This window comes from Montipora foliosa, chromosome 1 (genome assembly GCF_036669935.1).
Source record: "Montipora foliosa isolate CH-2021 chromosome 1, ASM3666993v2, whole genome shotgun sequence".
NCBI lineage: Eukaryota > Metazoa > Cnidaria > Anthozoa > Scleractinia > Acroporidae > Montipora > Montipora foliosa.
This window is the reverse complement of record NC_090869.1, coordinates 8,830,336-8,857,835: the sequence shown is the minus strand read 5'-3', so window position 1 is coordinate 8,857,835 and position 27,500 is coordinate 8,830,336. Positions and strand designations below refer to the sequence as shown.

The following is a 27,500-nucleotide window of genomic DNA, read 5'->3' as shown; positions in this document are numbered from 1 at the left end:
GGAAAGATAGAAAATATCCTGCAAAGGTTGGTCAAGACAACGTGAACATAGGCGTTGTTGCAATATTTCGGCTGGCCAACACCAGCCTTCTTCAGGTTTATTGAATGGATAAATGCTAGTAACAAGATCTTTATATTTACCGGAAATGACATAAAAAGGCTACGTGATGTGTTATAAAAACGGAAATGCATAAAAAAGAGACTATAATACATGATAACAAGATGAAAAAAACAAAAGAAAATGAAAAGGTAGCTAAACTAAATTACATTTCATCTCTTCTGTTAAGGCCTGCAGGCTCCAGTGTTTTTCCTCTGTGTATGAGGAATGCCTCACGAGCTTTTGTGATGGAGTCACGACTAGTGTGCAGTTGTTCGAGCGGTATAAGGATCATGTGATCCTCCGCGTGACCACTGGTCAGGAAGTGTCGTGAAACCGCAGTGAAGGTGTAACTACAAAAGGGGTTTATAATAGGTCGCCTATGTTCATTAAAGCGGTCTTTAAGACGACGTTTGGTCTCTCCGATGTACTGAAGATTACATTTAGTGCACTGAATCATGTAAATTACATTAGGGGTTTCACAAGTAAAATGTGATTTGATTTAAAAGGTTTGTCCAGTACTATAAAAAGTATATTGATCACGGCCATCCTCAATAAAAGGACAGGCGGTGCAACTAGTTTTATTGCACCGATACGAGCCGGATGGAGACCCAGATTGATCGGTGTTAGTAGGTTCCGGCAATTCAGCTCTAACTAGAATGTCACTAATGTTTTTACAACGCCGGTAGGCTACAAGGAAAGATGCTCAAGACAGTTTGGCAAACAGAAGCGAAATCGGTGTCCACTCCTGTTGATTTGAACGTCAAGCTGCAAAAGGAAGATGGTGTTAGCAGACCAGTCGATACGATCTCGTACCAGTGCACCGTTGGGAGCCTACTTTATGCTGCAATCACAACTCGTCCGGACATCGCACAAGCAGTGGGAGTTGTGTCGAAGTTCTATGCAAATCCCACTCAAGGTCACTTAACTGCAACAAAACGGATTCTCAGATATCTGAAAGGAACTGTATATCTTGGCCTGAGTTACAAGACGTGTGCTGATGGAAGCCTGATTGGTTACTCAGCTGCTGGTTGGGCGGGTGATGTGGATGACCGCCACTCCACTTCAGGAAACGTGTTTTTATTGGCTAAGGGAGCAGTGAGCTGGCTGAGAAAGAAACAGGCCACCGTTGTGCTCTCGACACCAGAAGCTGAGTATGTAGCCCTAAGTACGGTCGCACAGGAAGCAATCTGGCTTTGAAGGTTACTCACAGATGTAGGAAAACCTCTCGAGGAACCCATCGTAATTAATGAAGACAACCAGGAAGCTATTGCAATTGCAATCATTTCTTTCGCGAAGGAGTGCAAGACGGGGTGATGAGAAAGGTTGTACTACGTTGCGAAAAATAAAAGGACTGCCATTGTTATGCAAGCGACCAATCAAAAATATAGTTTTAGTCCATTATCCCAGAGTCTTTCCGGGCGCTCATTCGCTGACCAAGAAGCCCGAGGACTCTGGGTACGAGATTGGGCGCGACGTATACAAAACATGGACACCAGGTCCATGGACAACTTCTGTGGACCCGGTCCATGGATCCCTTCATGGACCTTTTGATGCCGCGATCTCACGCACAGTAGTCCGATGCTCAATCAGCGTGGCATAAGACAAGCCATGTTAAGAAGGCATGCTAAGGCCCTAAGAGGACGACGTATGCAAAACATGACTTGCTCCCAACTGAGTGGCTTCATAGTTCATGATCAGTTGGTAGAGCGTCGCACCGGCATCGCAGAGGTCATGGTTTGGAATCCCGTTGAAGCCTCCTGAATTTTTTATGTCTCTAAAAGAGACAATAATAATTATTCTTGCTTAAATTGTCCAGATAAGTGCCAAGATGACTTCTCTTTCTCGTCCAAAGCTTTTTCTGCTTGAAACTATACAAAAGGAGGGGTGGTCCTCAGGGGTAGTCCATGGACCGGGTCCATGAAGGGGTCCATGGACCAGGTCCACAGTGGTGGTCCACGAACTGGGGTCCATGTTTTGTATACGTCCCTTTGGGCGTGATGCCCAGCGAGTTTGGCAAACAGAAAGGTCTCTGATGAGTGAGTCCCTTGGTCAGGATGAAACGAGCTTCGTAAGACTAACCACGAAAAACCTCGTCGTGACGTATATTCTAAAACAATTATCCCATTCGTGCTTACTGGATGTGAGGTCATTATATCCACTCGTAGCACGACTCTCTAAGAGGAAGCCGCAGGTCACCTTGAACTTTTGAGTTATATTACCCAGACTTCGAGTGGCCACGCTCTGCACAGGTATTGCTTGTGTCAGTCTCTGAGAAGGTCGAAGAACTACATCGCCCTGTCAGGTAAGTAACTTCCCTCCGGGGAATATAATTTCCATGACATTCACCCGAAATTATTATAATTAGCTTGATAAAGATGGCTGACAGTCATTGAGACTGTCAACGCTTAAAATCACGCTCTTTTTTGCCATGTTATATGACCTAAAATTTTGATTTGCAATATTATCGATGAATTTCTTCAACAGTGTACGGAATCCTTGCCTCGATACTTTCCTACAAATTGTTCTTTGGGGAGCAATTCCGACAATTTTTTTTAAAATAACAAGTACTCTTGTTCCCTCTTGAATGTCATAACGAAAATAGGGATAGATAGAATAGACTCTCAAAAACGAACTTAACAACGGTTTGTTTTGTTTATGAGCAGCGATGACACGCAATATAAATAATGACATGGCCAATACTGATTCAGAAAAGAAAACTAAGAAAAAAAGAAATATTATCGATGGTAAAAAAACTCATTCAGGCACTTTGAAATGCAATCAGATTTGTTGAATGATATGTGAAGGTCAAGTAATAATGATAAAATAAATTGAAAGAAGCAAACAACGTTTGTCGATGGATGCCACTTTCAACTGATATTTGTGGGCTCCGTCGACCCTTAACGTCGTTCAATTTTGCCTTTTGTTTTCAAACCCAACATGAATCGATGAAAGTTCATGCAGCGTCTAGGACAAAACAATAATAGAAAAGAAAAACTGGACAAAATCACGTGAAGAAACTCAAACCTACCAGCGCGCTTTGCTAGTTGATGGGCCTGGACCGCAAAGATTGGGTATCCTGTGATTCCGAACTTGGAGACTTGGCACATGACAATAAATGCGACAGCCATTTGATAGATAGCCTTAATTTTTCCTTGGGAATAAGGTATAAATTATACCGATGACGTTTCAAAGCATAAAAATCAGATGCATCTAGAGTAGCAGCTGTTGTTCATAACTCGGTTAACAAACATTATATATAAGCACACGAGCCTTCAATAGGAGTTAATAAACGACTTCTCAACTTACAGAAAAGAACTATCTTTTTAGAATTATGTTTTGATAACTTGAGTTGTCAGTAAGTACCTTTTTTGTCGAATTTTGCAAACAAAAGTCACGATCACATCGTATAGAGTATCTACTACTACTATTATTATTATTATTATTATTATTATTATATATCTATTTTAGGATCCGTACTAAAGAACAAATCATAATTACATCTTAAAATTCATTGAAACTCAATGAGTCCTCATCATTGCAAACAGGTATTAACTGCAAACAACAAAGGATTTCAACAAAGAATATGTTTACTTCCACTTACCTTCTTCTCGTTAAGCAACTCAGAAGGCACAAAAATGAAAAGATGTCCACAGTGCTCAGCAGAAACTGGTTAGCAATTCCTTTTGCATAGTCCACCCACTTGAAAAGAATATTTAGATATTGTCGCAACTAAACGAAATCATATCACTGAAGCTACGTGTCTGGTCCTGTTTTCCTAATAAACACAAGACCATGGCGAAAGAGTTTAAAGGAGATCTCCGAAAAATCAATTCTGTTTTTGAAAATTTCAATCCGATCTGCGATTTTCCGATGTGATTTTCGTTACGTCAGTGAAAGTAGCGCATTGATTGGAAGACTTCGATGACATGTTCAAGATACTGTTCACGCGTGACCTGGGTTGACTATAATTCAAAGCTCTAAAAAGAATCTCGAAAAAAATATTTTAAGTAATTTTGTTTTTGCCTAAAGTTACGACGCTCTTCTTTATGTCATTAGCTGTAAAATAGTCTCCACTTTGAGAGTTTTGTTTTTCGACCTCAGCTCTTCAATTTAATATGATATTATGACTCCGAGCTTTCGCCGATTTACGGCATCATCTCCCTGATGATGCCATAGATCGGCGAAAGCTCGGAGTCAATAAAGAACCACAGTAGCACTTAAGGCTTCAATTGACCTATATCCCACATCACTACGACATGCTGCTAGAGGACACATTCAAACGTTCACAAGGACATATGGTAAGATAAATTTAACAAGATAACATAGTCCTATGTTTTCTGGATTCATATGATGAAGATTGAGTGAACTAAAATATGAACAATTCAGAGATGAATTGGATAGATTATCAGGGAAGGATCTTTAAAAGTTCGGAAAATTAAAGCAAATTTCTTCCTGAACTTTTGTCTATTTAAAACAAATCGTGACTTTGATTATTCATAATTATATTGGTTTTTTTTTTTAATGTGAACACGAGGAAAAGAACATTAAATAAACTTAAAAGTTAGTAAGTATTTCATAATCGTGTTTCTTTGCGGTAAGGGAGCGAAACCACGAAAGTCAATATTCCGGCAAAATAATTATATATTGCAGACGATTATCATTCAGCTGAGTTGCTATTTGAGTTTGAAGCCTTCCTCCGAGCGGGAGGTTAGCCTTTTTTCGTATGAAATCGTCTCTCATTGGAGATAGTTACGTCCATAAAAATTCTAGAAAAAGCGAGAGAGAAAGAGAGGCTGAAGAAAGATAGCTTTTGAAGTTTCAAAAACGTTACTGCTCAGTTTTACCTGTGAGTATCGAGGAAGTTTTATCTTACAGTTGTTTAATCACAGAGGAAGACAAACACAAAAAGCAACTTTAATTAAGCAATTGAGATATAGTCCCACCAATCCCTCTCTCTCTCTCTCTCTCTCTCTCTCTCTCTCTCTCTCTCTCTCTATCTCTGCGTTTTCTGACAATGCGAGAGCGTCTCCAACTATTTAAAATTTCTCTCTAGGGTTCGAGTAAGAAGAGGCCCACAAGTTGAGACAATTTTTTGCAGATGGCATCGAATACAATGAAGGTCATGTTAGTGGTGCTGATGTTCGCAAGTGTCTATGGAGGGCGTGTTAGCAAATCTATTGCTCCTCCTGCGGAGCCACCCGCAGATTACTGGGCCATGGCTAAAAGAGGCAGTAAGTGTTAATATGAGCCATCATTTCAAAGAATAATTATTTTATAAGTTTTCGGTAAACTTTGATAGCTTCTAGTTTTGCTAGTTTTCCTTGTAAGTATTACAGGACGTGAAAATCTCCGATGGCTAAAGATGCTTCCTTACTCGTAAAATTTCTGTGGTGGTGTCAGTTTTGCATGAGTAAAAAATTGCTTCATTGTTCCCTTCAGTAAGGAAGGCGATGTTGTCAGATCTTTGTCAATTCTTATGTGGAAGAAAGTTTACAGTAGATGAGAATTGAAAGCAATTACAAACACACGAAAAGGCGCAACTAATTTTTTGGGAAAAGAAATTTGGAGTCGATTTGAAACAAGAAGTCAATGAAAGAAATGTATATTTGAAGTACGGGTAAAAGACGAAATGTAGAATTGATCATCGCACGTATCTGGACAATTTATGCAATTGTCTCTTATAGACTTATAGACACCTGAAAAATTCAGGCTGCGGCTTCAACGAGATTCGAACGCATGACCCCTTTGATGCGGGTGCAATGCTCTACCAACTGAGCTATGAAGTCACTCAGTTGGGAGCAGGTCATTTGCTTGGCGCATGCGTATTCCTGTGAAAGGCCTGATGAATGAAAGAAATGTAAATTTGAAGTGCAGGTTATAGACGAAAGGTAGAAGTGATCCGCGTCGCATTTAGAGTGGTTTTCAATTGAGTGTCGAAAGTAATCAGATAATTACTTTGGTTTATGATTACTTCACTTAGTGATTGGTTCAAAATTCTCGCGGCACCTTTTCAACCAATCAGAAGTGAAACCCAAACCAATCGTGGCTCGCGAGTGCACAGTTTTCCCGCATTTTGTGTCGGCTACGTGTAATTACTTCGACTTTTGATAGGTTTACTGGATTATCTCCGTCCTTTTTGATTGGCCAAAGTAATTACTTTGGTTTTGGTTTTACGACACTCGATTGAAAATCGCTCTATCTGGGCAATTTGATACGCAATTGTCTCTTGTAGACAGCTGGAAAACCCTAGCGGCATGAAGTCAAGGCGTAAACGTTAACCGCTCCGGCAAACAACCTTTTCTCCAAAAAATTTGTTCAAACTTTCATGTAGCGATATTTCTTGTTTACAAACATTGGCGTCACATTTCCTTTGATGTTCACATTTGCCAACCACGGAACAAAAGCCAATTAGGTTCTGGCTGGCATATTAATAACAATGGGTGACGTCACGAGAAACATTGCTATTTCATGGAATATTAAACTGACTGAGATGAAGTCCAAGGTATGCAAAATGAAATCTAAATACTACTCGAGATTCATGCGTTCAAGTGTCTCACCTTGTCAAAGATTAAGGACGGTGCCTAGTGATTCAAAGGTATTTTTGTCCCGGTTTATGGTTATGCAGAGGGAATGTAGATCTTAACAATTGTTATTGAAATCCAAAAAGAAAATTGGGGATAACCACGCATTTTTCAAAGATAATAAAAAGCTTTAAAATACAATGTATGGCGTTTTTCTCAAATTGAAGCTTAATTATCTCTCAAAAATGCATGGCTACCCCCAATTTTATTTTTGGATACCAAAAGTACTTACTAAGATCTACTTTATCCGGAAAGTTTTAAATCGCGCAAAAATATCACTGTATTAGTATGGATCACCGATAGGAAACCCGAGTATCTCGAGATGCGCACAACGTATGCGCAATAACAAAAGTAGGCACCGTCCTTAATTACAACAACAAGTGCCCTGTAAAGTAATGCCAACTCGAACTGACTGAAGTTAATACTTGGCGAATTCCTGATGCCATATAATTTATCTTTATCTTATAGTGTGTCCCGAGGGAGGGGGTGACAAAATGTCAAGCTGTGGAATTTGGAAAGACTTGAAATTCTGTGAACGAACTAGCATCTACGCTTCCTTTATGCAAAAGACGTGTCCAGCCTCTTGCGGACTCTGCGAAGGTTATCTTGTCGTTTGCTCTGTTTCACATAGGAGGGGTTTAAGAGTAATTTTCAGTAGTGATATAAAAACTATGATTGGAGCAATCACTAACGCCCACACCAAATAAATCAAGGATTGCGGATAATTTGAGCTAATACAGTCAGCTGGGGCAAAGAGCACAAATACTCGCCAATCGGAGTAGGTTTTCGTTTAAATTTATTGTATGACAGTCCTGTGACTGACAATGTTAAGAGAAGTTTTAGCCAATCAGGAGGCGTAGTAAGGCAAAGGAAAATGGATGTTGGCAACTCAGTTGTCGCACTTATTTGAACACTATTCAGTTTGGTGAGGTGACCAATATCGAATGGAAAGGCGGCAAACTTGACTAATTAACCTATTGTCATGCATCATTGAAGTTTCCTTCCCGTTTTTTGCTTTTTCAGTGCGTCCTACAGCACCTCCGAAACCAAGACTACTTGAAGGTTGTTATCAAGACTTTTAAAAGAAATAACTGTCTGTGTCACTAATCCGTAGTTGAAATAAAAGGCAAAGAAAGAGGCACTGTCACCAGGAAGCCTACTTTCTCTTTCATTTTCCCGCGAGAAAATCTCAACTTCATTAATAAGTAGTCGCTCTTAATATCTTTTTTTTTTCTGCTTGTCAGCTTGTCCGTAATAATCGATCCAATCTCCAGCATAATTGTTATTGAAAACGGCCAAAGCAATAATATTTTATAAGAAATTCATCTCTCTCAGTGCAATAATTAACGGAAATAAAAGTATAATGCTTTTTTTTTTCTTCTGATCTCACAGTCAATATCCGGGAATGCCTCGGGGCTCATAACGCTAAGCGCATCTTGCATGGAGCCGGACCACTATCATGGAATGAGACGCTGGCCAAAAAAGCTAGGGACTGGGCCATTCACCTTGCAAATGAGGACAAGATGGAGCATGCGCCTTGGAGTGTTCGTAAAGCCGGTGAAAATCTGTATTATGAAGCCACAAGCAGTGGAAATCACTCAACATGCAAGGACGCTCTGGAGGCCTGGTGATTATGTACTTCTTGTAACATATATACATCAAGCTCTTATTCTGGCAGATACCAGATCTGCGAAGAACTGCCAATACCATGTCCCTTGGAAAATAGCCTGGGTCCAAATATTGGCCGTTTTTATGCTAGAGACATATAATTCGACTGGGATGAACTTGCGAAAAATTTGTTTTTCTTCTGTACTGTTTGTCGATTGTAAATGCGGACTCAAGACACATCATGAGACGAGACGAACCATCGGGTTTAGTACCGGTGTATTCCAAGACGAACCAAGGCGGAGAATTCGTCAAGACTTTGTCCTTTTCTCGTGCTTGTTCTTATACTATACGTATTTAACAGACGCACTAAAAATGTTCGCCCATGTTCGTCCCAGACGGATTATACGTCTCACATACTGTTCTGGTAACACACAGACCAGTGTTCTCATCTCGCATTACGTATGGGCAATGACGGCCTTAAAAACCTAAACAAAACACACTAGCGTCGCAAACCGAAAGCGATCGGTAACAAAGTGAAATACCTAGACTGGTTGCAGTGCAAATCTTGACTTACGCAACGAGAGACATGGAAAATGGAAAGAGAGAAGCAACTTGGACGAGAACGGACTACAGAATCTTGTCGACAATTAGCCTCACCAAAAAGTTTGCCGTATTGTCTTTACGCCGCTAAACGAATAAAATGACAGGTGCATATTTCGTCTCGATGAAGTATTTCTCTCTGGTGTAAAACGGCCGGAAGAATGGACACTTCTTGCCGGTTAGAACAGCACTCAGTAAAATAGTTAACTAATAAGATCGTTTTTTCTTTCTTGTCAACTACAGCCTCCATCAGCTCAAACGACAGCCCTAAAGTAGAGTCAAATGGAATGCCGAAAGAAAGTTCATTTCGCTTATCACGGCGCCCTTACTAGACCACAGTTAATAGATGTAGGCTGGTTATGAAAGTCGACAAGTTTCTTTGTTTCATGTTTTTGTTCGCTTTTTTGGCCTTGACCCTGCACAAAACCCGACAAAAACATGTTTTTATCGGCAGGATAACCAATCAAAAGCTTCGACTAATTTATTCGAAATTAACTTGCGAACCAAAAGCAAAAGATTGTGCAAGGTCACGGTCGGTTCAACATTTAATTGCGACTGTATTGTTCCGGCTTTTGAAGTTCCCAGGGTTTTATAACCAGTCCCTAGATTAACTATGACTAGACTAACCTAATAAAGTTTGTTAATATAAACTGTGCTAAACAAAGACAAAAATAAATGCAAAACCTGGTGCTGTAGTTTCGTCTAATTGAAGAATTGAAAGCTCTTTGTTTTCGGTGCAAATTTACAAACTCAATTTTTTAAATTACGTGAAAACTGATTAACATCATCATGATAGTCAAATTTAGATAACTTTATTTACTATAGGAAGTTGAAAATTTCAGGTATAGCGAGGTGTCGATTTACCCATTCGAGCATCCTCCAAATTCCCTTTCTGATGTCACTGGTGGCCAAATAGGGCATTTTACTCAGGTAAGTGGGACCTTGGTTATTTCTGAAGGAGACTCAAAATAAAAAGTCAGTTTTTTCTTTTTAGTTTCTCCCATTGTGGTTTTTGCTAATGTTGGCTTTAATTATAAGTGGTAAAACGACAAGGAGCGCCAGTTTTGGTCAGACCATAGTTAAAAGAGGGGAATGGTTTGGAAGCTCGGCAAACATCAAAGAAGCAAATAAAGATGCCAAGATTTAGGTTGGAAAGTCCACGACCGTGCACAATCTTTTGTTTTGCGCTCATACACTATGTATGAATTACGTAACCAACACGTTTCTATTGGTTAGTTCCTCAGTACGGAGTAAACAACTATTGTGTTTTGTGCACGGTCAAGGCCAAAAAAGAGAACAAAAACCTACAACAAAGAAATTTGTCGGGGTTCATAACCATTCCCCTCTATTAACTATGGTCAGACTGATCATCACGGTTTAGAGCGGTTTTCAAATGAGTGTCGTAAAACTAAAACCAAAGTAATTACTTTGGCCAATCAAAACTCGAAGTAATTACACGGAGCCGACACAAAGCGCGGGAACATGTGCACGCGCGAGCCACAATTGGTTTCGGTTTCACTTCTGATTGGTTAAAAAAATGGCACGAGAACTTTGAACCAATCACTGAGCGAAGTAAATGCAAAACCAAAGCAATTCGCTAATTACTTTCGACACTCAATTGAAAACCGCTCTAATTAACTGTGAACAATTTAATTAGCAACGGGACCAAGCACACAAAGTAAATGCTCCGGATCCTGGCACTTCTAACCGGAAAATGTATGAAAAGATTTGGTGTTCTTCCGAGGTGTTTGTAAAGGACTTATTAAAAAATCTTGGCCCTGCTTCCATTCTTACTTGGTTGTTCTTGTGTATGATAACTTTAGCAAAGCAAAAGGCAAGCTGAGGCGAAAAGATGTGTGGCCGAATTTTAAAATGCGAATCAATTGGGCTAATGCATGCATAACCATCCTGACTGACAATTGCAACCAACCTCGAATTCCTCTTTGATGGCCCTCTATGACCATCAACGGCCTGGAGCGAGAGTTGCATTGGCAAAATTGTTACCCTTTCGCGGTTGCAAATATGAACGAAAATTATGTCAGATTTATTTTAATTGTTCAGTTCAAAGCATGGCTCCACAATGTTCAAAAATATACATTCTTTCCTTTTCATGTAACTGGTCACCTTTTCCACATTTTGATGCCTTATTTTAGAACAAAGTTCTTTTTCAAGGAGCTTACGCAAGCGACGTTTTTGAGGAACGGACGGCAAGCAGAAGCGTCTGAGATGTTTCGTTTTTTAACTCGTCTCAACACTACCACATTTATATTGCTAAGAAGCATCTTTTCTCTGTCAATTAGAGACCGAGATATCCTGGCATGCAAATGTTCATTTCCAGTTGGCGTCCGTGGCTCAAAAACATCTCGTGTGAAACTCCGTCTTAAGGACTTTAATATCTATTATATACGATGCAGTCGTCATCAAGAACGCTGCACGTCCGGTTCCCATTTTAACAAGTATTGTTGCTGCAATCTGCGCAAGAAATACGTGAATTCACAAAATTTGAGATTTTGTGCGACAACGAAAGCGTACAAATGAAAATGTTTCATTCTCAATTTTTACTCCTTATGATACTTCACCTACATTGTACGACTTGAACGAGATTGAATAACCGGAAAGACATACGATAGTGAAAATTTATATTTTGAGGTAACATTTTCGTCGACCACGCCGTCGTAGATCACCGATAGCAAACCTTTTTTTACGCAGCCTTATCTCATCACAGTTGAGTTCACATGTGCATGTCCATCGATAGGTGGTCTGGAAGTCAACAAAGAAGCTTGGCGTTGGAATTGCCTCGATAAAGAGAGGCTTCTGGACAAAGACTTATGTAGTAGCACGCTACACGCCACCAGGAAATTATTATGGTCAGTTTAAAGAGCAAGTGGGAAATAGCAATTTGGCTTTGAAGTAATAAAGAAGGTAAGAGGCTGTTATCCTAACCTGGTTGTCAGGGCTTTCCACCGCCAAGAAAAGCCCTGGGAACGAGTTGGCTGTTATCCGTTAGTTACGAGCACGACTCGCAGTTTTCTGGTCCAGAATGGTTCTTTATCAGTCATTCATTCTTCTAAGTGTGATACTTATATCAGAAGGCTACATTGGTGTCATTTCCACATATAATTTAGTATCAAACTCCGTGCTTAGGCAAGACGTTAGTAATTTCATAATATAGTAGGACTGGGAGGTGTACCTGGAAATAAGGAGTGTAATTCATCATAGTGCAGGAGCACTAATAAACCTGTACCTACCCTTGAGGGAAAAAAAATCTTCAAAATACTTACAGACAATCTAAAATTGGTTAAGAGATTAAAAATATACACATGGAAAAACTATTATAGTATTTAAGAACTTAATGAAAAATTTAAAGGGAAAGTACGGTCCAGAAAAAGTTTCTCTTGACCACTCTGGTATACTATTTAGTTAATCGATGAACTTTTAACAGTTTCTTTTTGTCGTTTGCAGGCTATCTTCAAGAGAGATGCCTTCACAACTCTTTGCACAAATACAGAGCTCTGCTTTGATCTTTATTGGTTTCTTAATGTCCTGTTAGTTGACTTCATGAAGAACAAGTATTAAAGGAATTGTGTTTTAAGGAGGCTCGAGCCAGTTTCAACGCTTCCAAGTGACGCCGCTCTTATTAGAAGGTTCGGCACCACAACGTTGTATTATGAATTGGCAATATTTTGTTACCAAATGAAACACGAAGTATTGCTGAACAAGATACAGTCATTATTGTGACGTAATACGTCACCGTGGCAACGGGCAAGCCCTGTAAAAACACCCTTTATTTTGTCTTTAATTGCTTATATCTCAAAAATGACTTCGGTGACCCCCATTTTTTTATTTCTGAAAAGTAATTAGAAGGGCATATCTTGATAAAACTTTCTGCAAAGTTTAAAAAAATTCTGTCCAATGGATTCAGAGCCACCTTAATTTTGTCATTGTGTTAAGGTAGCTCTGAATCTTCTGGACAGAATTTTTGAAAACTTTGCCGACATTTTTGGCGTGGCCTTCTAATCACTTTTCAGCAATAGAAAAGGGGGTTACCGAATTCTGTTTTGAGATATGAGCAACTAAATCCAAATATAGGGTGTTTTTGCTGGGCTTTCCCGCTGCCAAGGTGACTTATTACATAACAATAATGATCACATCTTGTTTGGAAATAATCCGTGTCTCAGATGGTACCATAACATTTCTGTTACGCGATAAAGTGTTGTGGCGTTATTCGATCTAAACAGAGAGTCTTCTAAGTGTTGAAATCCTGGCTTTCGAGCCTCCTTAAGCCGTTGCATGTATGGACAGCGTTTTTGGACATTAAATTGGCCCTTTTATCGTGTGGCGTCAGATGGTTGGAAATAAACCATGCAAAAATGGAAATTCCGTTGACTTGTAATATTTCCCGTTGCTTTATCATATATGTAATGCAAGGTTTTTTGGTCTAAATAAAACTGGTCAATTGACCTTGGTGTGGTTAGTAATCACATTTTACATTCGATAATAAGGAGAAGTTGTAATCTCGTACCCAGATCTCCCACGGTCATACAGAAGAGAGATCTGGTAAAGTTCAATTTCGAGCATGCTCAGTGCCAGCGAGCCCGAAATACGGGCTTTTCTATCACTGCATATGTTCGTACTCTCTGTTGTGATTTTGGATGATTTTGCGGAATAAACATTGATTTCGAGAGTATTCTTGAAGAGATTCTTTTGGGTAGAGGACAAGGAAACCTTAAACTTAAGCCGAAACAGAAAGAACGGCTTTAGGTGATTGTTTTTGAAAGGTCGAGATTGTTTAATTGTCGGAGCAACTGCAGAATCACTGAAACGAGCGCTTAGGCTTAATCAATAAACGAGTGCTATTTTCTTCACACGATCTCGTGCAAAGTGTAGTTGGCCAAACCATAAATTGAAAGCTAAAATGTTAAAGAGGGTTTAGGCCTAATCACTGAAACGAACGCTTAGGCTTAATCAGTAAGCGAGTGCTATTTTCTTCACACAATCTCGTGAAAAGTGTAGTTAACCAAACCGTAAATTGAAAGCGAAAATGTTAAAGAGTGCTTAGACCTATAGCTAATCACTGCAACGAGCGCTATTTTCTTGACACGATATCGTGAAAAATGTACTTAATCTAACCGTAAAATTCACAATTGATCAATACTTAATTCGCGAGTCATGCTTTAAGAACGAGAAATACTGTTTTGAATAAATTACATACTTCAACTTGAATTTATTAGCTTCTGCGTACCTCGTAGCAAACTAGGCAGAACTTTATTCGAATGGCAGGGTACGTGGGGCTTTCGTCGGTACCATTTACACAAACGTCGCAAATCTGTAAAATGATTTCCCTCAACTGTAAATCTTTTCCGGAGTCGGAAAAAACAAAACTTTCCTCCGCAAAACTGGCATTTATTCAAAACAGCACAGGAACTTGCGAAAACCAAACCTTCACTAAGTGCCCCGCGAAACATGCCAATCGGTCCAACCACAGTGTGGGCCGAGACGTCCAACCACAGTGTGGGAGAGAAGTCCAACCACCGTGTGGGAGAGAGGTCCAACCACAGTGTGGGAGAGAAGTCCAGCCACAGTGTGGCACTTTCAGAGATGGAAAGTCCACTGTGATTGGTCTACCTAAATTCCGGCTCGTTTCAGCAGACGCTCGTGGGGGAGAAACGAGTGACGAATTCCTTAGAGAGTCTGCGTGGGGAGCTAGCACCAGTCTGGCCCTCATCAAATGTGCCTTTTTACATGCCTAATTGTTTCTATTGCCATAACTAAATTTAACACTTTTTTGCGAGTTTGGAAACTCCTTCAGAACATATTATAATTTTCCATTTTTTTCCTTCGATGTAATTTCAGTGTCTGAAAGGCGTTAGAATCCATCTCAACACCTTCACAACGTTTGAAGGAATGCAAACACCTACAAAATTACCTGGCCAGCTCAGCGCCATATTAACTGATGGTTTTTCGTATTCGTAACTTACTTTATGTTTTATACTTATTGTTAACGAATGTCGGGTTGACGAATTGGGCCGACCCAACCCATCGAAGCATTCAACAGTCTTTTTTACTGGCTACGATCAATTTTTTTTTATAATTAAGCGTCATGTGTTTGTGAGTGTTCTTATATTATCGCACCTTTTCGTCTACCTGATTTCAACCTTTTGGGAGTGATAGCCTTTGTCTTTCAAACAACTAGTTTAAGAAATAAAAAAACTGGGTTGTCATTTTGGTGTTTCCTTTTCCTTTTCTGTTTTCATCTTTTAGTAATTTTGAGGTCATGCCCTAATGACCTTTGGTGGCGGAAGTGGACAAAAGTCAATTCAAGCTCACTGACCCGTTTCATTCAACCTAGAACGAAAAACGAGGGTAAGGGTAAGACCAAGGGTGAGGGTAAGGGTAAGGATACGAATACAGAAAGTATCCTAAACATGCATAAAAGCTAGCCTTAAACTTTTGGTTAGGCCTAATTAGGGCTAAGGTTAGCTTTTATGCATATTTAGGAGTTTTTGTATTCGTATCCTTACCCTCACCCTCACCCTTGGTCTCACCCTTACCCTCGTTTTAGAAACGCCGTGCAATGGAGCGAACTTCTGTGTTTTAAAGCTTCACCAACTGTGCACTGATACTACTAAACAGCACAAGTTAGCAGATTGGGCAAAGCTAAAGAGCACAAATTAAAATTCTAATTAACGCTGGAAGAATCAGATTACTAAAAACAATGAATGCTTTCAATTGAAGAATAATGAGTAGGCTTGCTCATGTGAATAAAGTCCAAAATGCTCGTAAATGAACTCAATTTGTTCGTTTAATTTTTTGTGTTGAGCGATCAGCACACATAATGCTTCTCATATATGCCACGGAAAGTAATGCACTTAAAATTGCTTTACTTTCTTGCTCCCGCAATTAATGCAACTTGTTAAGTTGATAGATTTTATCAAGGTCCTTAAAGAATTCTACAACATCAAATACATTTCCAAATCGTTTCAGGGGACTCAAATGTTACTAACGTTTTACATTGAAAGCAAGTTGTACATAATCATTAGCACTTACCTCAGTTATCGTAAAGACACTCCCTAATGGCGCAAAGAAGTGCCTATCGTTAAAGTTGCACTCACGTGAAAAACAGCCATAATTTTCTACGGAAACAAAAGAAAGCGTTTGCATAGTTATAGAGTATAATTCTCGGAAGATTGGGTCGGGGCACGAACATGGCTGTAGTTTTTTGTTTGGAGACACCAACATAGCGGCCGTGACGTAAAGTGAAATCGATCGAGAATTCTTCCAATAAGCTAGTTCGGAGTTTCAAAAAGACGCGCATCGGGATAAAATCAAGCATATATTACTGCAGATCGGTAACGGCAATCTTGTTTAATCTATCCTAGTACTGCATTCGTAATTGTATTTTTGACAGGAAACAATAGCTGACACTTAATTTTGGAAACGTGAGCAGGAGGGGTTGGGCAGGCCTTAAGTCTCCACGGCAAGGAGGCTTATAAATACCTTATTTACTTGAATGCCGCGCACAAGCGTGCAATAATCGATAGCCAGGGACAATAAGAAAGTCCGTGCGATGTGGAACATTTTATGAATGCTTTGCTGTGGAACGGACGTGGTTTGAACAGGTACTTTCAGAGCACAGTACGCCCCATTATCGTATTTTTCTCTTTTCCCAATCTTCCCATTTTTGAAACGAGGAGCATGTAATGACTTCATATAAGACTCACTGTCTTGCCTCTTACTTAACTTCACGGATGCCTTACACGGTGAGTGATGTCGCAGAATAAAAAGGCAAAACACTAACCCCACACCTACAGGAATTTGGGAAGTCAGGATGGCTTAGTGGTTATATTTATTATCCGTGCCTTCCACCTCTGCGACCGGGGATCATATTTGGGCTGAGTTTCAGTCAATCTCAACCTGACTCCGAGGGTTTTTTTTCCAGGTACTCAGGTTTTCCTCCCTCAGCAAAAATTGACTCCCCGGGATCGTCGACTGCGTCTCGGGTTTGTTTGTCTCCAATTCTGCCAACTCCCCCTCGTGTTAAGATGAGGCTATGGAAACAAGGAAAACGTTCTCTATTGCTTAAATAGTCAGTATGACCTGTACAGAACCCTACGCAAATAAGACAACTTTAAATCGACGGACAAGAGTTCAATGTTCAGTTCGTTGGAGATCAAAATGCGCGACCACGTGATGTAGTCGGATCCAGTTTTCCACCCATCATTACGCCCTAGACCCTGTTTGTTTGTTTGTTTTTTTTGTCTTGTTTTGCTTTTCTTTTTGTTTTTGTTTTCGGTCATAAGATAAGAATTGATCTACAAGGGCCAAAGAGCCCAGGTAAAAGGTGAATAGGATACAGATGTCTATCCCTTTGAATCTTAGCACTTCCAGCATTTCGACTAAAGTACATTAGGATATGTCTTCAGACAAATGTATTTTAAGTAAGCTCTTTCATATTGGTGGACATGGCGTCTCCATACAAAATCCTACAAGTTGCCCGAAACGCTTCGGAAAAAAATTCAGAAACGATGTACCGCAAAGGCCTGAGAATGGGAGAGGTGGTTTATGATTTTGACTTTTTCCATTGAACTGTTAATTAAAATTTATTCTCTTGTTGCGTGACCGTGAAGGCGCACAATACCTTGTAATAAATTCATGGTGCCACGCTACAAACTGCAGAGGCTAGGACGCTTGCCTTGGGATCTGGAGTTCTCGGGATCAAGACCCGTTCTGACAACTCGTTGAATTTGATCCTGGTTGTCACTGGTTCATCTTCTCGGTTGCACTTGTAAAAAGCCAACTGACTTGCCTCCGGCCAGTTGGGATTCTTAACAGTTGTTGTTGTTGTTGTTGTGTTCTGTCGTTTCGTTGATTGTCTTTCATTGGCCCTGAAAAGCCCCCATGGGGAGTGGTTAATTAACTATGTATTGTATTTATTGTATTGTATTTGACAGCTTGAATCCCCGTAAAGGTATCACCGTAGCATTCCAAAACAATATCGTTGTTGGCTCTTCACTGTGATGAACAAAAAAAAAAAAAAGGTAAAGAGACTCCATTTTTCCATATCATCTGTATCTGGAGATATTTTAATACATGTAACACTGAGTAAACTGAACTTCATTAATAACATTGCTTGAGGCGAGAATTTAGTAACAAATTAAAGACATTTAAGTTGTAAACAATTGCCGTTATACGTTTTGAATAACAAGTTCACTTATTAATGATTTCCCTTCAAAACAACAGCACAGCGCAATGCAATCCAATACAATATATTTACTTGATGATCTAACCTCTACCATGGAAAAAACAAAAGAAGAAGAAGAAAAAAAATACGTTGTACTCCCTGAGCGAATAACTCAGGGAACGGCACCACGGAAAAATCGCATGGCGCATGCATGCGTACAACTAAGTACCACGAGATAGACGTAAAGAGCCCTTGCTAATTCTATTGACTAATCCAATTCATCCATGAGCTGGCTCTTTTAAACCCCGAACAATCTCATTATTGGGCCGTAATGCTAAGAATGATTATGATAGTACAAAAGCTGAATCCTTAGCACCGCGTCTTACCCAAGAGTAAAAAAATATCTGGGCTTGACTAAGAACCGAGACAAAACATCGTTGACAAGAAATACGTGCTCGTCATTGGTCGGTTAAATGTCCAAGGGGAATGGAAAGAGCTAACCAATTTATTTTAACAAAATAATTCTCCTGGAAAACCCTGAAAATTGTCATTGAAACGGGAATCCATTCTAACTTATAAGTACTCTTTATTTCATCCAAAGGGTTTTTTTTTTGCTTAACTCAGGGTTTCGACAAAACACTGACCCCAGGTCAACTGACCCCCTTACTGACCCCCCTACTGACCCACTATAAAATCAATGGGAAAATGAATACTGCTTACTTAAGCATCAACAACCCTTTTTAAACGGCATGGTTCAACAGAATTTAAGTCTAAGCACCCATTTTAAAAAGGTTAGTTTTAGATTATTGTTGTGATGGCCGATTACTTCATGTAAGCTAACCTTTTTAAAATGGGTGCTTAGACTTAAATACTGTTGAACAATGCTGTTTAAAAAGGGTTGTTGGGGCTTAAGTAAGCAGTATTCATTTTCCCATTGATTTTATAGGGGGTCAGCAGGGGGTCAGTAAGGGGGTCAGTTGACCGGGGGTCAGTGTTTTGTCGAAACCCCTTAACTCAAATGCCATACCTCACTACCTCCCCCTGGGATTTACGTCTTACGTGTTTTTAAATTTGCTGCGTAGGCTGTTCCTATTAAAATGGCTTTCAGATTTGCAGTCCGACCATTTCGAGCCTTTCAGATAGTTTATAAAGGTAAAGAGCCTTTGAAATTTCGGAAACAGATTGTTTTCTCTTCGGCACACACACAAGCCGCGGAAGCTATACAAGCGAAATCGTTCGACGAAATCCCAGGTCCAAAAGGGTTGCCAATTATTGGAACGCTTCTTGACTACACTCGTGACCTCGGCGATGGTGTTAGGGGTTATCAGCGAATGCATGAAATGCAGCAACAGCGAATTCAGCAATATGGAGAAATCTATCGCGAGAAAATCTTTGATCGTGAGACGGTGGCCATTTCTAATCCAGACGATGTGGAGTATTTGTTTCGGAACGAAGGCAAATGGCCTCAGCGAGAACCACCCTTTCCATTATGGGAAAAGTACAAGCAGGAAAGAAACCGTGTGCTTGGCATTAGTACTTTGTAAGTCCTGTTATCTGGTGGTGTATTAATCTACTGATTTATTTTAAATAGAACTAGTGCTAATTAACAATTAGACCTGTAGCCCGGAAGGGCCCATGAGGCGAAGCCAAATGGGCTATTGACCCGTGGCCCTTGAGGGCGAAGGGCCTAATTGTTTTAGTATCACCCAACTAGCCGGATAGAAAAAAGGCAATCATAAAGTTAGCAAATGCAAGTTAAAGAAATATTTATTTGGGAATAAAACGAGAGAAAGCGTCATGCTTTTCGCTACTCGAGGACTATTACTAATAGTCCTCTACTAGCGTAGCCAATCAAAATGCAGGATTTGCATTAGTCCACTAGTTGGGTGATACTAATTAGGGACTAGTCATTATTTATGGGGAGGAGGGGGGAGCTGGTGCAATGAAAAATATGGCATGCTTGATTTTTGCTGACCCCCCCTCTTACTTTAATGCTCCCCCCTCCCCCCCCCCCCCTCCTGATTAATAATGACCAGTGCCTTATTAAAGGAATGAAGAATAGCTACGAGAAAGAATCACCAAAAATTTGAAGTGTAAGACCCATTTTTTAGCCTCGGTACAGCCTTCCAAGACCAGACACAACAACAAAACAACAACAACAACAACAAGTGGGAGACCACAGTCGAAGCCAACCCGAAGGCTCCTTTTTCAATGCTTCTACCATGACTTGCGGCATCTACTGCAACTCATGGCGGGGGTGGGCACAATTCCTATCCCGTTGCATACAGCCTTCCGCTCTCTTAAAAAAAAAGATAGTGAGAGTACGCGGCTGTACACAGGCTACCCAGTTTTTAAAAATTAAAATGATGGTGATGATGATATATATAGTCGCAATCTTAATGATTTCCTACGATACAAATTACATAATTTGGCCAATTTATTTTTGTATGCCGATGTAAGGTTTTGAAAAGCCTTACTATTAGGTGCCATTGTCTTCCTTCATGTAATTTATTCTTTTTATGTAGGAATGGTGAAGAGTGGTACAGGATTCGTCGCATCTTGAACATGAAAATGTTGAGACCAAAAGTTATTGATGGATATGCCAATCCATTGAATGATGTTGTGGCTGATTTGCTGTCTCAAATAAAAACAATTCGTGATGCTGATGGAATCATTCGAAGTTTGCAAGATGAACTATTCAAGTGGTCTTTGGAGTGTAAGTTGGCCTAGTTCTATACAACCTGTCAGTTTTAAGTAAGTTACATGCAGTCATTAAATTAAGGAATTGTCCACTAGTATAAAATTGTAAGTTGATTATTAGTCAGGGATTGATGGACAGTTGAAGAAAAATTGATGTTAATAACAATAATAATAATAGTAATAATAATAATAATAATCATGATAATGATAATGATGATGATGATGATGATGATGATGATGATGATGATGATGATGATGATGATGATGATGATGATAGTAAGCTTACAAACTTAACCTACCTAATATTATTTTCTCTGTTTCAAGAATCAAACCAGGTATTTCATTGGTTGAAGGAAGCTGCTCTCACTAGCGCTCAAATCCTTTTTCCCTAAAATACAATATTTATTCAAGCATAACAAGAAACCTCAAATGAAAAAAGGCAAACGAAAAGCCTTCTGCTTTGCAGGAGCTGAACCCAGAACCACAGAAAACAATCAAGAGTACTGCTACTACTAACTACTACTACTACTACCACCGCTGCCGCCACCACCACCACCACCACTAGTACCACCATCAACACCATTCCAAACTCTTTTACCTGTATGAAAAATCTCAAGAAATGTTTTTTTATTATTATAATGATGTCTTTTACTAATTTTTGAATAGGTGGGTCAATTTTTATGAATTAAATAATACTATCAAGTTTCAATGACATAATTATTATTTTTATTTTAAACATTAATGGACACCTTTATAGCTTGGTTATCTGACTGTGGCTTAGAATGAAATTTTAGTGCCTTTAGGTAAAGTTTCACAGGAATGTGGTTATCTACATGTATCATTCCAGATAAATCAGATTTGGAAGTAAAAAGACTTCAAATTCTAGACTGTTTGATTTTTTTTAAATTTAGAATAATCCCTTTTACACATTTTTATGCTGGGAGGAAGCAAATCAAATTTACTTTCTTTGTATAATAAAATTTAAGCTAAGTGATCAGTAAGGTCACATACAGTTGTAACTATATTGCCACTGATGGAGAAGTGCTTTCCTGCTAGCAGAGGACGCTTTTCTTTTGCATTTACTGGCCTGACAAATACGGGAAAAGAGACCCCTGCCATGGGTGGAAACTCAATGTGTTGAACATGTGTGGCGGTTACTTAGCGACCAAATCCTCACATGATTACACACACAATCACTGTTTACAAAGGAATGTGCCGGGCACACCAGGCTCAAGTCACAGTAAGCAAACGTATCATGGGGCATGTGATTGGAAGAGTGCCGTCCAAGGTTGTGGAGGGTGATTGGATCACAGTGAGTTGCAACCCAAGGCAGACGTCTCTTTTCCCGTATTCCTCAGTCCAGCGAATGAAAAATTAAAGACACCTCATTGATTAACATAACACTAAACAGCGTGATCAGTGGTAGATTCTCAAATATGGGGTTGTTAAAAGAAAGAACCAAAAGTATTAATAAAAATTTAATAACAAATCATCAGAAGGTTGACAAGAATTGAAAAGATCTCTATTGAATTGAGCCATTATTTCAGTTATGTCCAGAAATACCCCTTAAATTAGATGCACAGGGATTTAAATAAGCAAAGTTTCCTCTTGCTCTTCTACCGAACTTCAACGTCATTCGTGCCTCGGAATACAGACAATTAACGTGATTCGTAAAGTGTCCTCCAAATACTGCTCCTTGAGTAAGGATAACCAGCAAATCTTAATTTCCTAACCCTATTGTTGGAAATACATGTAGTTAGCAAAGGCTTACACTTAAAGGAGTTATACATTGTGTTGGGTTTCAAAAAGGAGTGTGCATCTAAAAAAGCAGCATTTCCCGACATAAGCGCATTATCCAGGAGTATTTATTTTGTAGATATATAGATCTGTTCAATTATAATGACTGCCTTCTTTATGTAAGTCATAAAGTTATCCTATTACCAGTCCAGTTGTTGGTGCATGTGGTTAGAGTTGACCTCGGGGTCAGTTTTGCTAAAACAAGTTGCAAACATAGTGGAGACACCTCACCTTCTTGGGGCGTTATTAACTTACCTATTATTATCTCTCACACTGCAGCCGCCCTCCCCCCTTATCAGTGTTGCTAGCAAATTGAAGACAAAAAAATTAACCAGTCAACATTGAAAGGGGGAGAGGGGAGGGGAAGTGGGAAAGGTTTAAATTCTAGATACGGCAGGTATTGGAAGCTAGAAAAGGTGTTTTTTAATGAAAGTGTTTTGAGCAACAATTTTGCAACTTGTTGTAGCATTCTTTTTAGCTTGGAGTAAACGCAGCATCAACCAGGGGCCATTCCATTTAACATCATCACCCCCCTCTCATGGATAGCGCAGCTTCTGAGTAGTAGTGAGCCAGTCATGGACTTTTGATCTTGTGATTTTTTCTAGGGGTATAGCAAAAATCAACCCTTAATTTTGAGGGGAAGACGAAAACTTTGCCTATTTTTGTGAGGGGTATGGTCTTGACATTTTGATCTTCTTTTTCTGAGGGGTTAAGTTTGCGGTAACCTCATCCATGGGGAGGGGGGGGGGGGGTGGATGTTATTTAGCTCAACACAAAACTGCAACTGCTGAACAAGGTACTTCCTTAGCACTGACAAGGGAACTGAATAACTGCTTCATGCATGAACACTAATCTAAAAAAGTCATGAATGCACAAAGTTTGTTAATTCATGGGTGTTGCAAAAAAGGTAGAGGAAAAGACCATAAATATGTAGCTGGTAGTCTGGTAACAAGGAAATTTATGACATCATTCAACAACGTTTGTGAACATTAAAAACCAACGGTGTCATTTTTCCACAAGGCAACATGGTAACTTGGTGGCCGATATTAAGCCCAGGATAAATGTAACAAAATCCCATAGCTTGCCATGGTTACTAACCTTCCAAACAGGACAGCCCATTTCAGGTCTGGGCAACCCAACAAATCTCTTAAATTCTCACGAGATCTTAATTTGTTGTGATATTTCAGCAATCGGAACTGTCCTTTTTGAGACTCGATTTGGTTCCTTCAGCAAGTCTCCATCAGTTGAAGCTGCCAAGTTCTTGGAATCAGCTCAAAAGATATTCTCATTGTTTTTGAAGCTTTTCCTAGTTCCTTCATGGATCGATAAGTTCTACAGGTTGAAGTCTGTCCAGGATTTCTATGATCACATGGATGTCATCTACAGTTTTGGCGACAGGTGCATTGAGAAAAAGATGAGCGAAATACAAGGGAGACTTGATAAAGGAGACATTCAGGATGATGACGCTGCTGAGTTCCTCACCTTTCTAATCAGCAGAGAAGACATCAGTTTCAAAGAAATAACAACGAACTTGCTTGAAGTTCTTTTCCCTGCAATTGAAACGGTATGTGCTGGTAAGCGTAACTCCAAGTTAAATAGATGTTTTTGGATCTAGGGTACTGATAGTGAAGGAGGAGAGATGTTAATGATTTCAATAAATATAAGTATAAAGATATTAAGACATGAAAGTCAGTTGTAAACTAAAATCTTACCTCAAATTAAATCAACTTGGGTTACTGGCAACGGCATGTCCCAGTACTTTTACAAATTACACAATAAAACTAAATGGTTTTTTCTCCGGGTGCTCCGGTTTTCCCCTCCCCTCAAAAACCAACATTTGACTTGATTTGCGTTGATTGTTAATTTCAGTCTACAATGTCCCCAATTAGTGCTCCAGCGCTAGAACGACTAGACCCTTAAATGAAGTTCCTTCCTGCCTTTCTTTCTTCCTTCCAAAACCCTTAAAATATGGTCGCACAAACCAGAGGATTTTCAAAACACTTGACATTGACTCAAAAGGCCACAAGGCTTTAATTTTTGTTTTATACTGAATTGTTTACAGACATCTTTCACTACTTTGTGGACTTTGTACTTGATTGCAAGAAATCCAGACGTACAAAAACAACTTCACGATGAAGTGAGCTCAGTTCTGAAACCAGGGGAACGTGCAACACCTGCCGCATTGCAGAAAATGCCATTCTTGCGAGCGTGTATCAAAGAGACTCTAAGGTAACGTAAATTGAACTGGACCGAAACCTGTGGTCTGTTATAAAGTTTGCGAGATATTTATTATAGTGCTTGATCGTTAAATCAAGCCACTATGATTATGGCCAATTATAACGTAGGCGGCTCAAGTTCGCGTTTCGAGCGAGACGTGAATGTCAAAGCGTCACGTCTGCGACAACACTGTTGTAGACAATTTTAACTTTTTTTGTTTTTTGAGTTAGTTTCACGACAAAGGAGCAAAGAAGCGAAAGGTTATCAATCAATGAACGAAATAGAGTTGTGAACTCACCTTCTTTATTTTCTTTTGTCTTTTCGAGCTTTTTAAACTGTTATGGGATGTTTTTGTATTAGAGGTTGGTTTTTATGCTGTTTTCCCCCAGCGAAGTTGGCGTGGTGGTTGCACCCTCGGTTTGGGCGTAGCCACACCCTCATATACGGTGTGGTATCACCCTATCGGGGCGCTTCCTGTTGCCTCAAACACACCAAAAAAACCTTGGTTCACAAACGCCCAGAAGGACAGATGATGAATTTTTCAAAAACACTCTAACCAAATAAAACTCGGGGCTCGGAAAAATACTACGCAACTCGAAAAATATCCGCGCGTATTATATGTTAAACCATCGAATAAATTTTAAGTTTTGTTTTGAAATTGTATTGCTGTACGTTAAATCTCGTCTATGTTCCCGCTTTTTTTCTCTAGGATTTATCCCATTGTTTTTGAAAATGCTCGTTTTCTCCCGGAAGAGATCGTTATCCAGGGCTATCGCATACCACCCAAAGTAAGTCACTTTGATTAGCCGACAGGGCTAGCTTGATTGATTATTGATTATTCCCGTCTTAACGTTCTATGCTTCTTCCTAGACTGCGAGAAGTCCCTTCTTAAATCAGTCGGGCGACCCGCTTTTCTGAGGCAGTCGCGTTTTGTCACGCAAACGAATAAAAAGACCGAGGGAGGCTAAGGAAGAGGAGAGAAAGAAGGGACTTCACCCTTTACTGTTAAACCGACGCGTTCAGAATGACCAAATCTGCTAATCTAATTATTGAAAGTGATATGACAGATGGTTCCGCCTTTTTTATTGCTAATGTAAATAAATAAACACCCAAAATAACTACAGTAACGGGAGTGGGAATATTTATGTGCATGTCGAATTTAATCAACTATCCGGAAAAGAAACCGCGGAAAAACTATTGTACTTACTTTAAATTGAATGACCGACACTCCAAAGAAACCCGGTAAAAAGACCAGCAGAAAAGCTAAGCAGAGAGAGGCCTCAGCTTTTTGCCAGATTTGCAGAATAAATGTTAAATTGAATGTTGGAGTGTTTTGGCAAGTTTCGACGGTGTGATGTTCGTCCACAGCTATCAAGGACAAATTCTTGTTTAGAACGGAGGACTCAGAAGACAGAGCTTGTTCAGCAAAAATGACTCAACACTTGTTTGAAACCACTTCCTTTAACAAACTCCCATTCTTCTCGAAGGCAACTACTCATAGATAATCTTTCGACCGAATCTAGTCTTCGGTGATGCTGCAAGGAGGAACGATTTCCACGATCGGATGGCGTTTGATTTTGGTCACCCGTAGACAAAGCTCTCATAAATAAAAGTCTTGCCGGAAACCATTTGGTAGCACAGCCTTAACTTACTTGCCCGATAGTAAAGCTTCGACTGCAAGTTTCTGCTCTTGTGTCTAAAAGCCGTATCGTGGTTATAATCGAAACACAATCTGACAAGAAGTAATTAACTTTTCAAAAAAATTTTAACAGCAGTGCATTGTCAACGGACCAATCCGAATTTACCGTTGCTGGTGCAACGGGAAATTCTGAACGCGTCGGTTACAGTAAAGGGTGCAATCCTTGGTGCAATCCCTTCTTTCTGTCCTCTTCCCAGGCCTCCCTCGGTTTTTTATTCGTTTGCTTGACAAACTGACGACTGCTTCAGAAAAGCGGGTGACTCGACTGATAAATGAAGGGAGTCTGCTCGCAATCTAGCTTTCTTCCCTACCGTGGGTACTGTAGACTGTGTTTTTGAAGGTTAACGCTAACCCTAACAAAGCGAATTGCATCAATACTATTTGATTGTACGAGCGACCCTCGATCAACGCCTTCACGGTAGCGTCAACTAGGGAGTTTAAGCACACGCGTTTTTGCAACGCGGACGACAATCGGAAGTGACCTGTTATCTCTTTCAACTTGTCTTTACACAATTACTTTTATATTGCTATTTATATTAAGTATCTTTTCTACATTAGAGATGATTAGTTTAAAAATCTAGGAGACACTACTGTCCTGAGATGTTCACTTCGGTTGCCAAACGTGTCTCAATCTCGTACCCAGAGTCCTCGGGCTTCTTGGCCAGCGGGTGAGCGCCCGGAGAGACTCTGGGATAATCGATTTGAACTATATTTTTGATTGGCCGATTGCGTAGCAATGGTAGTCCGACAGGAAGTCGGTAAGTAATTCGGAAGCCCCAGAATTTGGAGGGACATTCAAAATCTAAAACTAGTTTCAGTGCTGTTTGATTTTTTCTACCTCAGAAATATATAAATCACAAAAATAATAAAACGACGAGGTTTGAACTATGTCTTACACCGCACGGGAATTTTCTCACGCTGCTAAAAAGTGATTACTGTTGCTGTTGCAAAAGTACCGTGGGAAACATTACATCAGTCTCTTTGAGGCGAAATCCGTGGAATAAGGTCGTGTCGAAGC

The 27,500-nt window shown here is 39.7% G+C and overlaps 3 protein-coding genes across 6 annotated transcripts in view; all 3 read left to right on the top strand.

Annotated features, from left to right (window-relative positions):
• Positions 1 to 798: 798 nt before the first annotated feature.
• Positions 799 to 1,296, top strand: LOC138009246 (uncharacterized). The gene has a single exon (XM_068856425.1). It carries the CDS (start codon positions 799 to 801, stop codon positions 1,294 to 1,296), a length of 498 nt encoding a protein of 165 aa, XP_068712526.1.
• A 722-nt stretch (positions 1,297 to 2,018) lies between these two features.
• LOC137974138 (Golgi-associated plant pathogenesis-related protein 1-like) lies at positions 2,019 to 14,020 on the top strand. Of its 4 annotated transcripts, XR_011117401.1 has the most exons (9): positions 2,037 to 2,401; positions 5,153 to 5,330; positions 7,149 to 7,280; positions 7,704 to 7,742; positions 8,073 to 8,307; positions 9,731 to 9,818; positions 11,644 to 11,810; positions 12,351 to 13,424; positions 13,667 to 14,000. XR_011117401.1 is itself a non-coding variant. In XM_068821123.1 (8 exons), exons 2-7 carry the CDS (start codon positions 5,198 to 5,200, stop codon positions 11,800 to 11,802), a joined length of 786 nt encoding a protein of 261 aa, XP_068677224.1. In that variant the 5' UTR covers positions 2,350 to 2,401; positions 5,153 to 5,197; the 3' UTR covers positions 11,803 to 11,810; positions 12,351 to 14,019. The 4 variants fall into 4 exon arrangements, 3 of the variants coding, with proteins under 3 accessions (XP_068677293.1, XP_068677224.1, XP_068677181.1); XM_068821123.1 differs by having other exon boundaries at positions 2,350 to 2,401; positions 12,351 to 14,019; XM_068821080.1 differs by lacking the exon at positions 2,037 to 2,401 and adding an exon at positions 4,298 to 4,397 and having other exon boundaries at positions 12,351 to 14,006.
• A 5,111-nt stretch (positions 14,021 to 19,131) lies between these two features.
• The window catches only part of LOC137974724 (cytochrome P450 10-like), a 12,806-nt gene continuing 4,437 nt past the window's right edge, over positions 19,132 to 27,500 (top strand). Inside the window, exons 1-5 of the mRNA XM_068821673.1 lie at positions 19,132 to 19,609; positions 20,595 to 20,785; positions 23,754 to 24,130; positions 24,629 to 24,795; positions 25,493 to 25,571. Coding sequence (XP_068677774.1) covers positions 19,167 to 19,609; positions 20,595 to 20,785; positions 23,754 to 24,130; positions 24,629 to 24,795; positions 25,493 to 25,571 — 1,257 coding nt within the window. The 5' untranslated portion in view covers positions 19,132 to 19,166. The remainder of the gene's footprint in view (positions 19,610 to 20,594; positions 20,786 to 23,753; positions 24,131 to 24,628; positions 24,796 to 25,492; positions 25,572 to 27,500) is intronic.